The sequence below is a fragment of the Panicum virgatum genome, chromosome 3N, assembly GCF_016808335.1.
Source record: "Panicum virgatum strain AP13 chromosome 3N, P.virgatum_v5, whole genome shotgun sequence".
In the NCBI taxonomy this organism is placed as follows: domain Eukaryota; kingdom Viridiplantae; phylum Streptophyta; class Magnoliopsida; order Poales; family Poaceae; genus Panicum; species Panicum virgatum.
Window position 1 is genome coordinate 55,914,887 of NC_053147.1, and position 14,032 is coordinate 55,928,918.

A 14,032-nucleotide genomic window follows, 5' to 3' on the forward strand; every position below is an offset into this window, starting at 1 on the left:
GCTTGTTGAGGTGTGTTTACTGAACCAGGGAAGCCACCTGTGACAGGAGAACCTCCAGCCCCTTCCCCAGCTTCAGAATGTGCAGGTCCTGCATTTTCAGACAGGACATCTTCAGGCACTACTTCTCCCACTATTGTCGGGATTTTCGATAGGTAGATCATAGTGAACAATAAATGTGTCTGAAGCCTGTTGATCTGTGTTGCACTGACTGTTGTCCCAGTCCCAAGGCTGACCCTCATCAAAAACAACATCCCTGCTCACTACCAATTTGTAAGTAGCAGGGTTAAAGAATCTGTAGCCTTTAGTTCCTGACCCATACCCAATGAAAATCATTTTGGCAGATCTGTCAGCTAGCTTATCCAGTCTTGGGCCAATCTTTTTCACATGTGCCACACAGCCAAAAGTTCTTAGGTGACTCACATTGGGCTTCCTCCCATGCCAAGCTTCAAATGGGGTTATGTTGTTCAGGCTCTTGGTGGGACACCTGTTCAATACATATACTGCAATACACACTGCCTCACCCCACAAATATGATGGAACATTCATACTTTTGAGCATACATCTTGCCATTTCTACAATTGTCTGGTTTCTTCTCTCCACCACTCCATTCTGTTGAGGTGAGTAGGGAGTTGTAGTGTAATGCTTAATTCCACCATTGCTGCAGAAGATAGAAAACTGATTTGAGGTAAATTCACCACCCCTATCTGTTCTAATTGCCTTCAGCTTACTGTTGCACTCCACCTCAGCTCTAAGTTTGATCCTTTTGAAACACTCTAGAGCCTGATCTTTTGACTTAAGCATCTCCACCCACATATACCTACTAAAGTCATCAACTACTAGCAAGAAGTAGGAAGCTCCACCAATGGTTTTGGGGGTGATATGCCCACACAGATCAGTATGCACCAGCTGAAGACCTCTCTCAGCTCTATAGCTTGACACTTGGGGAAAAGGAGCTCTATGTTGTTTATCAAGAACACAGCCATCACAAACTTTCTCTACTCTCGGAACAGTTGGCAAACCAGTGACCATGTTTTTAGCACTTAGATTATTCAGGGATCTGAAATTTAAATGCCCAAATCTAGCATGCCAACGCCAGGACTCATCTTCAGAATGTGCAAGCAAGCAAACTGGTGTAGCCAAACCAAACCTTACCACATACAATCTATTTCCAGCCCTAGGAGCAGAAATTAGCAATGTTCTTTCTTGATCATACACACACAACCTACCATTTTCACCCACATATTTGAACCCCTTTCCTCTAACTGACCAAGACTGACAATGTTACTTTTCAATTCAGGGATATAGTATACATCAGTCAGCACCTTATGACCATGGTTTCGGTCTTGCATCACAACAAAGCCCATACCTTGGATTTTGACGCATGAACCGTCTCCGAAGCGTACTGTTCCATGAACTCGCTCATCAAGCTGTGTCAGCATTGAGCGTGCTCCTGTCATGTGATTGCTGGCGCCGGTGTCAAGTACCCACACGCCGTCAGGAACCTCCACCGGGATCACCTTCTCAGTTAGGTGGACACTCTGAACTGGCTCGTGCACGATGTCGCACGTTGCCAGCATCAGTGTGCCGGCGCCGGCCTGAACTGTGCCGCCGCCGATAGCCATGTTCGCCTCCGGCTGTGCAGCGACCTTCTTCTCCTTCTTCTTGGGCCTCTTGCAGTCTTCTGACCAATGGCCCCAGATGCCACAATTACAGCACCGCCCCTTTCTCCTTGGCATGCCCTCGCTGGTCAGTTTGACCTGCCCTATGGCGCCGCCATCGGAACGCGCCGCCGCCTTGCCTTTCGATGATCCGGCACCGCTGTTCCCCCCGGACTGCTTGTTCCCAGAGTGGAACCGGTGCTTGTGCTTCTCCAACCAGTCTTCCTCCACGAGGAGAAGCTGGCCAGCCTTGTCGGTGATCTGCTCGACATTGTCATCGAACCGTTCTTCCGCCGCGCGCAGTCGCCCGACTAGTTCATCCACCGACAGCTTCTTGAGATTGACGAACATCTCAATGGAAACCACTACTTGCGTGAACCGGGGAGGTGCCACGCGTAGGAATTTCTTGTCGACACGATCATCGTCAATCAATTCACCAAGAGTCTTGAGATGGCCGACGAGGTTTGTGATCCGCATGCCGAACTCCTCGACGGTCTCCCCATCCTTGAATGCGAGGTTCTCAAACTCGCACATCAGCTTCTGGGCATTGACCTCCTTGACTCGATCCACACCAACCCGCATCAACTTCACTGCCTCCCACGCCTCCTTCACCGTCTTCTTGCCACCGAGCGACTGCCACATCTCCTTCGGGACAGAGCACAAGAGCGCACTCATGGCTTGTCGATCTTGCGCGCGCTTGGGGTTGGAGCCTGGGTCAATCACCTCCCAAATCTCCAACGCCTCGTAGTTGCATTGCATCAGCATAGCCCACTCGGCATAATTGTCACGAGTGAGCATGGGCCACATGAGCGAGCTCTCCTTCACGCCGCCGCCAACAGAACTCGGCCCGTCGCCCATGGTGGTCGGTGATGGTGACCTCTGCGAGATGGCGAGTTTCTTTCTTGGTGGCTCTCTCGGTGGACTCACTGATCCCTCGTATTGCATAAACTCGATGTTAGAATAACTTCCTTTTGAACTATCACGTGGAGGGGCCTTTTGTCCGGGTTGGTAACACCAACCGGGACAAAAGATGCCTTTTGTCCCGGGTGGTGCCACCAACCGGGACAAAAGGGTCACCTTTAGTCCGGGTTGGTGTTACCAACCGGGACAAAAGGGTTAGCCTTTTTTTGTCCCGGGTGGTACCACCAACCGGGACAGTTTTGTCCCGGTTGGTAGCTCCACCCGGGACAAAAGACCCCTATCCCCCCGCTGGCCCGGCTAGCCGTTGGACCCGGAACAAAAGCCACCTTTTGTCCCGGGCCCAAAGGCAGCCGGGACAAATGGGCTGGAACAAAGGCCTGTTCTGTAGTAGTGATCGTCATTATTTACAAATATATTAAGTTAAATAAGTAATTACCATATCTAAAATCTCTCCAGGCCACTATGTTTTCTCACGGCCCAGGAACTCCCCACAAGCCAAGCCCAACAGCTCTTCTATCCTCCCAAGCGAGCAGGTCTTATTCTTTCCGTAGCTCACGGTCTCACCTCCACTCATCCAGGCTTATCTTCTTCCTTCAACGAGACACGAGCTCGGCAGCGATGACAACGCTGAGGTGCACCCTCGGCAGCCGCGCAAGGCCATGCCGGTGGCGGCGGACGGCGACGACATGTACAAGACGGTCAACTCGGTCTACTTCGACGCTGCCGACTCCTACAGCTTCTTCTTCTTCGACGACGACGACTCCATCGGGGGCGGCTGGGAGGCGGGTGGTGACGCGACGCTGGATGACCTGGACCTGCACGACGGGAGCATCTCCACGACCACTGCGTCGGAGTGGTCGGAGCCTCGGAGGCTGTCATCCGCAGCCTCGGACGAACCTCCACCGACCGCTTCTTCTTCAATGCGGGCTCCACGGCGCCGACGTCCAACACCCCCATGAGCTCGGAGCCCCGGCGCCGGCAACCTCCCCTTCCCCCTCCGTGTTGGCGCTGCCGGTCCCCGACGGCGACGGCTTCCCGGCGTGGGCGCGCCTGTCACGGAGTGCAGGGTGTGGCTTGGGGTCGTCTCGGCGTCACGGGCACTCCGTAGTCAGACGCCGCGGCGTGCCTACGCGCGGCAGAGATTTTGGACGGGTATTATGGGCGGGTAGAAGATCACGTGGTGACAAAAATCTCTACTCCTATAATGCAGCAGTAGTTCGTGCGTCGCCTCCTCCCCGCACCCCGCCGCGTGGGCCGAACGCAGCCCACTCCCGGCCCACACAGCCGGTCGCTCGCCTCCTCGGCTGTCGCCCCCCGCTTCTCGCTCTCCCTCGCGCCGACGCCTCGCGCGGTCGCCCCTCGCCTGCCACGCCGCCCTCGCCGTCCCTCGCTGTGCCGCGCCGCCGCCTCGCCCCTCACCCGCCGCGCCGCCCCTCGCCGTCCCTCGCCTCGGATCTGAACCGCTCCTCGCGCTCGCCGACGCCTTACCACTCCCGCGCCCCGCCGTACCTCGCCCACCGCGCAGTGGCTCGCCGTCCCTCTCCGGCCGGGATTCGACCACCATGGCACGGATCCGGTACGAGGAGGCTGCTGGCGCCAGCTCCTGCGCCAGCGCCCGCTCCCGCGCCAGCGCCCGCTCCCGCGCCAGTTACAGCTCCCCCACCAAACGTCACCCCCCCACGTTGTTGGCAACCGCCTTGACCGTGAGCCACGACCGAGCGCACCCGCGAGCCGCGACAAGCCGCAGCTCTACTCAGTGTTGCCATGCTCCTCCGTCGCACACACGAAAGGTGCAGTTCCTCTCTTGCTTCTGTTCTCGTTCCCCCTCCCATGGTGGCGGCAGCTAATGCTTTGTTCCTGTTTATTCTTGATAGTCGTTCATCGGTGTGTCGCCTGCCCTCTTGGGATTGCCTGCTGCATTGAGAAGGTTACATCCAGGTGCCCCAGTTTCCCTGTCGCTTCTGTTCTGGTTCCCTCTCTCATGGTGGCGGCAGCTAATGCTTTGTTCTCTGTTGATTCTTGATAGTGTGGTGCTTCGTTCATCGGTGTGTCCTCTTGTGATTGCCTGCTGCGTTGAGAAGCTAACATCCAGGTGCCCAGTTTCTCTGTTTCCTTGCTTAATTGATCCTGTGTGCATGCTATGATGTATACAAAAGCTCAGTTTCTCTGCTTGCTTGCTTAATTGATCCTGGTGTTAATTGGGTAGTCAGTAATACGTGACTGCAATAAGCTCAGTTTCTCTGCTTGCATATTGCCTGAATGCTTTGTCCAATATTAACTGTGTGAAATGCATGATTCTTGATGTTAAATGCCAGCATTAGTTCCGTTTTTCGACCTGCAATGAACTAGCTGCATGTAGTGTATGTTTAAGGTTAGTTCACACCTAATGTCATACAATATACCAAAATCGGTGAAACACCTGCTTCACCCCATTTTATATTTAGTTTAATGGCACCACTTCGCCTTGGTGGAAGTAAGAGGACATATGCGGAGTATGCGGAGCCAAATCCAGCAACGGATTGGTGAGTTTAGTTACACTAATCAGAACACCTAAGATACACACATATATATAGCAACCTAAAACGTGTGTCGCTTACAGCTTAAAGTTGTTCGATGATGTTGATGATTCTCGAGGTCTACCTCAGACTTGGACTATAATTGTAAGGATAGATGTTAAATTCCCTATGGAGCCTAGGTATCATGATAAGCAACACTTCATCCTTGTCGACACCACTATAAGTCACTACAAAGGCTAAAAATAAATTGTATCATTAAGTCGTTTTAGGCATAGTTATCTCGCTCACTTCTCCTGTACTGGGTAACTCTATAGGGTTCCAAAATTGAAGCAATTTCATATGGCAATAACGTCCATCGATTTGACACACTACTTCAGCAAGGATGCAAGTACATTTTGAAAGATGTAGTTTTTGGGCCAAACTGGGGGGACCTTGAATTCAGAAATATTGGGCATCGGTTTGAGGTGACATTGACCAGAAAAACTCGTGTTGAGCCATACACCTTCCGACTTCAGTTCCCTCCCTGCCCAAAGCATCTTATGCCATTTCATGAAGTGATCCGACAACCCAACAAGACATTTGTAGGTACTGCTCCTAACCTACTTTGTTGTAATGGCTCTACAAATATCTTAATATCCATAGTCTTTAAGTTGATAAATTACTAAATGTTTCAGATGTTATGGGAATAGTTGTCCATATGGAGCCATTGGAGCATGTGGGCAATAGGCTATATAGAGAGGTTGTGTTAATGGATGCAAGGTATGCATTCAAATCGGTACTACAACAATATGTTATATATTCACACCTCACCACTAAACGGTCTTAATTAATATGCTAAATTTCTAGGTGGCACCTTATTATTGTTGGGATTTGGAGTGACCTCTTCTGCCGGAATTTTCAACGATGGTACAAAGCTAGAGATGAAAAGGAAATTATAATTGCCACTATGCTGCGACGAAACTCTACACACAGTAATTCCTGATCAAATATACCTCTACCTGATCAAATATACCTCAGTCATATCTTCAATTTAACTAACCCTACCCTAACCCTACCCTATTTAACCAACAGGATGCTTGGAGAGCTCAGACCACACATCACTGGACTTCAACCCAAGACATCACACATGGCATCAACTAGCAAGTGAGAAACTGCTACATCCTAAGCTAAATAACAGTTTCATCTGTTAATGCACACATATAGACTAAAACAATATATCTTGTAAATTGCAGCTGTTCGGCGAATAATGATGGAAAGGCAGAATCTTCGCTTCGTTAACAGATATCTTGAAGCAAGATGGGCATACTTGGCGACCGTGTTACCACACTGATCGATATGGGAATCAAGGAAAATTAGATGTAGGGTCATTAGGAAGTGTTTCTAGATTGTTTGTCACTAGACTATTTATCACTGCTATGTTTTCGAAATTTGTATTAATGTTACCAGAAGAAGACTACATTTCCAATACATTCATGGTTGTGCTATTCAAAAGTGTTTAGTTGAGTGGACAATATACTATGATAGTATATTTTGGTTATCATGTGTTGAATACAAGAAGAGCGAGGCAGGCATCACTGGGTCGTATGGATTGCCAGAAGTTGCTTAAACATGGTTGATAGTTCCACACTCCTGTATTTTAACCTGTTGGCACCCAGGCATGATCGACAGATCAATGTGTCTGTTTTCTTGTTGCACGTCCTGACCTTTCAGGATTATTTGGCTTCATATGTGAACTGTATGATACCCTTTCAAAAAAAACTGTATGATTTATGTGGTTAGTAAAATACAACAAAATGATGGACATTGTTCTTTATGACTGGAAGTGTGTTATGGTTATTCGTTCAACATAACGCGGGCGGGGGGGGGGGGGGGGGCGCAGCCGCTGAGCAGGGCGTTTTCCTGACCCCTGCGACAAAGGGTCAGGCGAGCCCGACCCCTTGTGTCCAAATTGTGTGTGCAACGGGGGGGGGGGGGGGGGGGACGGCGGGGCATTCTCCCGACCCCTGTAGAGGGGGTCGGACTCGCCCGACCCCTGCGACAAAGGGTCCGGCTCGCCCGACCCCTATGGAGGGGTCGGCCTGGCCCGACATCTGCGAAGAGGGTCCGGCTCGCCCGACCCCTGCAGGGGGGTCGGACTCGCCCGACCTCCACATGAGATGTCAGTCTGAGGACTGTTTTGCAAAATGACCGAGAAAGCACGATCTGGGCCGTCCGCCCGGCCGATCGGACGGCCGGGAACGACCGATGATGTGGCCACACTGGGAGGCCTTCTTTTGGTGCGGAAATCGTATATAGAGATAAGCTGTAAAATTCTGTAATATGCTCCATTCGATTTAGGTTAAAAATATTTTGCAGTATAATACTTTTGCTATGCAGTTCGTGCCATAGTTCAAGTGCATGGATGAATTTTGAAATTAAGCTCTAGCTTTATATTCTGAATAGTGTGTTACAAATGCCTTACTTGTTAGGTCTAGAGGCTACAATGTCGGGAGATCCGAACCACCCAAGAAGAAATGGAAAAGAAAGTATGAATTTGTAACTTGTTAGTTAAATTTTCTTTTGATTTTGATTACAAAATTCAATCAATGGATGTATACATGTAAGGTGTTCATTTCATTTATTTTTTATTTATACAAGTTATGAATATACAAATGAAGCGAAAGAGAGTTGAAAGTATGCGGATGCGTCAAGTCTCTACCGGGCTTTCTATTCGAGATCCATCATGTGCCACGCAAGAAAGTTCATCAGAAGATGATGACCATCCATGTGGACTACCTCCCTCAGTTTTGAGCCCTTTCCAAAGTACCCTCACGTCTACACATGTTCAACAAGGCGAAAGCTCTACGGGTACTTCATATAATTAATTAAAATAAGTGGCTGATTTGTAAACAATAGTCGTATGAAACATATAATCATTACTCCAATTCGTTTTACTTTTCAGCACGTACTACCCTTATGGAGCAGCAAAATCCATCACGAATATCTCGAGCAAGCACTCGTGGTAGAGCAACATACCGTGCAGAGACAAGAAGGGAACGTGAAAGAGCACGTCGTGCAAGCATGACACCTGGACAAGTTGCAAGTAGACGCGCGCGTGCCAGAGAACGGTATGGAAATGAGAGACCAGAACAAAGGCTAGCCAGACAAGTTCGAAGATACCCAAGAGCGGCGGCTAGATGCGCCACACATGTTCCTAACTTTTCTGTTGTAACAAATTTCAATGGCACTAATGATGCCGCTGTGGTGGGATCAAACAACCTTGAGTTTGGTGACATCGTATACCAGAACCTACCTGAAAGCACTCATATGTTGAAGTCGGTGCCAGACTGCTACCATTGCAGTGCAAAGAGGTTTGAATATGAGCTGTTGGGATTTTGTTGCCGAGATGGGAAGGTCAAGATTGAGATGCCTGAGCCGCCTGAAGAGCTTCGACTGTTGTATACCAGCCAGGACCCAAACTCACAACATTTCCAAGATCATACAAGATGGTTCAATGGACATTTTTCGTTCACAACCTTTGCTTGTGATTACGACCAAAACCTTGCAAGCGCAAGAGATGGAGTATATACCTTCAAAGCGAATGGACAAATTTACCACAACCTACACTCCTTTGGAAAAAGAGATGAGAATTCAAGCCACTTGCAACTATACTTCGACGATGATGACCCTAGCCTTTCACATCGTTTTCGAAAGGCTCGATTTGAGTTGTTCCAAGAAAGAGACCGTTCTATCATTGCGAGTTTGGTGGATATACTAAGAGCCAACCCTTACTCTAAAACATTTAGGAGCTTAGGACAGGTCGAGAACATGGATGAGTGTCGTATTTTCCTTAATACTGACTACAAACTAGACCAGAGAACCTACAATGCACCATTGACGTCAGAGGTGGCCGCTGTATGGGTTGAGGGGAATGAGATTTACCAACATATTGACCGTGGCATAACCCTGTTTGGCAACGATAACAGATGTTACTCCATCAAGCCTCATCATGGATGTTATGACCCTTTGTCATACCCTCTCTTCTTTCCTAGGGGCGAGCTTGGGTGGCATCCAGAAATACCAAAGGTTGGTGTTAATCCTGGCCAGGTCATTAGGCCATCCACACAACCTGACAATCCAGGTACGTTATGTGAGAAATTGCCTTATTTTTTCGGATGATTTCAACTCTTGATCCGATCCAATAATTAACTAACCGCATGCATCTTTTATCATTAATAGACACTAATAGCCAGTTGTGCGTCACGATGCGCGAATACTATTGCTACAAATTCCAGATGCGCCATGGTATATTCAACACCATCTTGCATGGTAAGCGTCTATTCCAGCAGTTCGCTGTGGATACATATATCAAGCTTGAAACAACACGGCTCAACTATATCCTTCACAACCAATCGAGAATACGAGCTGAACTGTACCAGGGCTTAGTTGACACTTTATGTGTTGGAGAGGTTCGAGCACGTAGAGTTGGCAAAAGATGGGTGCTACCGGCATCATTTATTGGTGGAGGAAGGGATATGAGACGGAGATACATGGATGCTATGGCCTTGGTGCAAAAGTATGGAAAACCAGATTTCTTTCTCACTATGACTTGTAATCCTAACTGGGAAGAAATAGTTAGAGAGCTTGAACTGGGCCAGACACCACAGGACCGACCGGATCTTGTTGTGCGAGTATTTAAAGCCAAATTAGAAGACCTCAAACACCAGCTATTCCATAGACACATCCTTGGGGTTGTGGCAACACAAGTTCATGACATTGAGTTCCAGAAAAGGGGTTTGCCACATGCACACTTCCTCCTTATCATGCAATCCCCCTACAAACTAACAAGCCCAGAATAGTACGATGCTGTTATCTCGGCGGAGCTTCCAAATAAGGACAAGTATCCCCAGCTTCGTGAAATGGTTGCCAAACACATGATGCATGGGCCATGTGGTTCTTTAAATAGACGTAGCCCCTGTATGAGAGATGGTCAATGCAAGTGCCATTATCCACGCCAGTTTCAGACCACAACTCTCCAAAGGAAGGACTCTTACCCAATATATAGAAGAAGGGAGGATGGAGAGACAGAATTAGTTAGAGGACATGACATGGACAATAGGTGGGTCGTGCCTTATTGTCCGAAGCTATTGAGAAGGTATGATTGTCACTTGAATGTTGAGGTTTGCTCGAGCATTCAAGCTATGAAATACCTTTACAAGTACATCTATAAGGGCCATGATAGGGCATCCGTGTCTATAAATGATGCAGATGGCAATCAAGAGATTAACGAGATAGAAAATTTCAGAGATGCTAGATGGGTGGGCCCGCAGGAGGCATTATGGAGAATATATGGGTTTGATCTAAATGGTATCTCACCCCCCGTTCTACAGCTACAACTTCATCTTCCAGGCATGCATCTTGTTTCCTACAATGAGAATGCCGATGTGCATAATGTTTTGGAAGCACAGGGTGTTGAGAAATCAATGTTAACTCAGTTCTTTAAGGCAAACCAAGAATTCCCATGGGCTCAAACCCTACTATATAGAGAGTTTCCAGAACAAGCAGTTTGGGAGAGTAGGTCGAAGAAATGGAAACCAAGACAGCAGCGAACACAGGTTGGACGGATCATTTCTGCACATCCTGCTGAGGGGGAGAGATATTATCTAAGAGTGTTGCTGAACCACGTACGAGGACCGACTTCTTACGAACATCTAAGATCATTTGAAGGAATTGTCTATCCTACCTTCCGAGAGGCTGCTGAGAAAAGAGGTCTTATTGAGGCAGATAGTAGCATCAATGAATGCTTGACTGAGGCTGATGTTTTCCACATGCCTTCATCTCTCTGAAGGTTGTTTGCTACGATTTTGGTCTTCTGTGAGCCTAGCAATGTGCGAGGTCTCTGGGATAAGCACTTACAAGCAATGTTTGATGACTTCCAATGGGGCCAAAGTGATTCAAATGCAGTACAACAGATGGTGTTGATAGATATTAGAAATATCCTCCAGTCGATGGGTAAGGATATAACATTATTCCCTCTTCCAGAGATTTCTGGCTCAAATGACGACATGTCTGGTGTGGTACGGGAAATATTTGAGGAGACCAATATTGAATTAGACAATGAACACCTATCAGCTGTGTCATACCTCAATCGTGAACAAAGGCAAGCTTATGACACTATATTAGCATCCGTCGATAGTGGTACTGGAGGTGTTTTCTTTGTTGACGGCCCCGGAGGAACAGGAAAGACATTCCTATACAATGCAATGCTAGCAAGAGTTCGGAGCAATGGAAATATAGCGATAGCTACTGCAACGTCCGGTGTAGCTGCTTCCATCATGCCTGGAGGTAGAACTGCACATTCAAGATTCAAAATTCCACTTAGCATACAAGACGGTGGTGTGTGTAACTTTACCAAGCAAAGTGGGATGGCAACACTTCTTCGTCGTGCTTCACTTATATTGTGGGATGAAGCCACGATGACAAAAAGACAAGCAATTGAGGCACTTGATAAGAGCATGAGAGACATCATGGATAAGCCTGGTTTACCGTTTGGTGGAAAGACGATTGTCTTTGGAGGTGACTTTAGACAGGTCCTTCCGGTCATACGGAAGGGTACAAATAATTAACTCAATGCTGCGTAGATCTTACCTATGGGACTACATGCATCAGTTGAGGCTTGTGCAGAATATGAGGGCTCAGTCAGATCCTTGGTTTTCAGATTACTTGTTGCGCATCGGAAATGGTGTTGAGGAAACCATTGATCAGGACTACGTAAGGCTACCTAGCGATATATGTGTCCCTTACACCGGTGAAGAATCTAACATCAATGACCTCATTGATGTGGTTTTCCCAATGCTAGAGGAAAACATGACAAATTCAAACTACATCACATCACGAGCTATTCTATCAACTAGGAATGAGAACGTCGATGGCATAAACATGAAGCTCATCGAACGCTTCCCAGGACAGCAAATGATCTATCACAGCTTTGATTGTGCAGTTGATGATCCAAACAATCACTACCCATCGGAGTTCTTGAATTCTTTGACACCGAATGGTTTGCCGCCTCACACCGAATGGTTTGCCGCCTCACATCCCCTGCGCGCCGGCCCAGCCCCGCCCTGCCGCCGCTGCGTGGCGCGCAGCGCCGTCCCGCAGCCGCCCCGCCCCTCTGACCCTGCTCCGCGCCGCCACCGCAGCCCTGCCCCGGCCCCGCCACGCCGGCGCGGCCCTGCCCTGCCGCCGCCCCTGCGCTCCGGCCCGGCCCCGCCCGGCCGCCGCTGCGTGGCGCGCAGCGCCGTCCCGCAGTCGCCCCGCCCCTCCGCCCCGGTGCCGCGCCGCCACCGCAGCCCTGCCCCGTCCCCGCCTTGCCGGCGCGGCCCCGCCCGGGCCCTGCCCCACCCCCTCTCTCCCTCCCCGTCCTTGCCCCGCCACGCCCACCATCGACCTGCAGGAGCCGCCCCTGCTGGAGGTCCCGCATGCGCCCCCAACCGCCTGACGCCGCCGGCGGCCGCATGCGCCCCTGCCGGCCGAGCTCCGCCTGACACAGCGGCCGCCCGATGCCCCTGCCGGCCGAGCTCCGACCCGGCCGCACGCGTCCCGCCCCCGGGCCCGGTCGCACGCACCCCCGGCCGGCCGACGCCCCCGCCGGCCACGGGCCCGGTAGGAGGAGGCGCGCGGCACACGCCCCTGCCGGCGGGCCCAGGAGGAGGAGCAGGAGAGGAGAAAGAGGAGGAGGAGGAGGAGAGGAGGAAGAGGAGCCGGTCGAACATAGAAGAGCAGAGGAGGCGGCCGTGGGAAGAAGAGCAGGAAGAGGAGGCGGCGGCCGTGGGGAGAAGAAGGAAGAGGAGCCGGCCGAGAAGAGGAGAAGATCAGAGGTTCTCGCCGCTCGCCGTTGCAGGAGAAGAAGAAGAAGGTCGCTCGCCGTTAAGCTCCTAGGTGAGGACTTGAACAAAAATTTTGCATCCTGTATTTTGGTAGTGCTTTTAATTAGTTTGTTGGTAGGTAGTTGTATGTCACTAGTTTAGATAGAAAACTCGATTGCCTGGTAGGTAGTTGTATCTCACTTTGCCGCTTTCGCCACTGCTGGAGAGTATTTTGGATAGAAAATTGTATTGCCTGTGATGATATATGCTAAATATATATTGACCTTGAGCTTGAGCATGAGTGTTAGTCGAAGTATGTTATTTCTGTTCTATGGATATGCTTATCATGGTTGTCATGAAACCATGTGACACATCCATGCCCAAGCAACAACTCGGATGCGATGATGTTAAGATTGGGCTGGATGTGTCACATGGTTTAATGGCGGTCATGAATTTATTTTAGGTTTCTTATGCTTCAAGTTCAAGGTCAAATGAATGGGAACATATCTGAGGCATGTTTGTTGGTTGTCGACCACTGTGCTGTTTTATTTTTGCAGAATTTGAAACTGAAATGTTCAATTATTGATACTATGTAGTTGTTTTTTTTGTTAGGAGAGGTTGTGGCACCATTCTTGACTCGTCACTTTGCAGGACAGTTAGGTGAGTCATCACAGACTTTCATTTACTTATCTTGTTTGTGCTTCACGTAACCTAGGCGTCTCCCGTTCGAAAGAGATACGGTTCGAAATATGCAGCTCTTTGCATATATGGAACCGTATGTGTTTCGAATTGTCCACGTCATTTGGACAGCCCAAGGGTGCGTAGATATGGTTAGTCTTCATGGTCAACTCCGATCCGTGCCAGAGTTTCGGCATCACCTCCCTGTTGTTCTCTGGATACACAATCTCCTTGACAGGACGTGTATTTGGAGAGCAGCGGGGAGGTGCTGCCAAAATTCTGTCTCGGCTATGAGTGGATCATGGAAACCAACCATATCTACGCATCATCGGGTGGGTTTAGGACCTATCTTCACCTTTTAGAGTTTGTTAGATATCGTGTATATGAAATCGATTTTTAAATTTCTCGCTCGTAT

General features: G+C 49.3%; 1 protein-coding gene across 1 annotated transcript; it reads left to right on the forward strand.

Annotated features, from left to right (window-relative positions):
* Positions 1–4,046: 4,046 nt before the first annotated feature.
* LOC120666250 lies at positions 4,047–6,721 on the forward strand. Its single transcript, XM_039946048.1, has 10 exons — positions 4,047–4,369; positions 4,454–4,517; positions 4,606–4,671; positions 5,024–5,101; positions 5,179–5,314; positions 5,410–5,680; positions 5,770–5,854; positions 5,942–6,066; positions 6,167–6,238; positions 6,328–6,721. Exons 4-10 carry the CDS (start codon positions 5,028–5,030, stop codon positions 6,423–6,425), a joined length of 861 nt encoding a protein of 286 aa, XP_039801982.1. The 5' UTR covers positions 4,047–4,369; positions 4,454–4,517; positions 4,606–4,671; positions 5,024–5,027; the 3' UTR covers positions 6,426–6,721.
* The last annotated feature ends 7,311 nt before the right edge of the window (positions 6,722–14,032 follow it).

Excerpts from the sequence above, each read along its gene's own strand:
- LOC120666250 (XM_039946048.1), top strand. The coding sequence starts at position 5,028 with ATGGCACCACTTCGCCTTGGTGGAAGTAAGAGGACATATGCGGAGTAT. Across the intron at positions 5,855-5,941 it reads GTTGTGTTAATGGATGCAAG|GTGGCACCTTATTATTGTTG; the intron begins GTATGCATTCAA and ends CTAAATTTCTAG. Across the intron at positions 6,067-6,166 it reads GCGACGAAACTCTACACACA|GATGCTTGGAGAGCTCAGAC; the intron begins GTAATTCCTGAT and ends TTTAACCAACAG.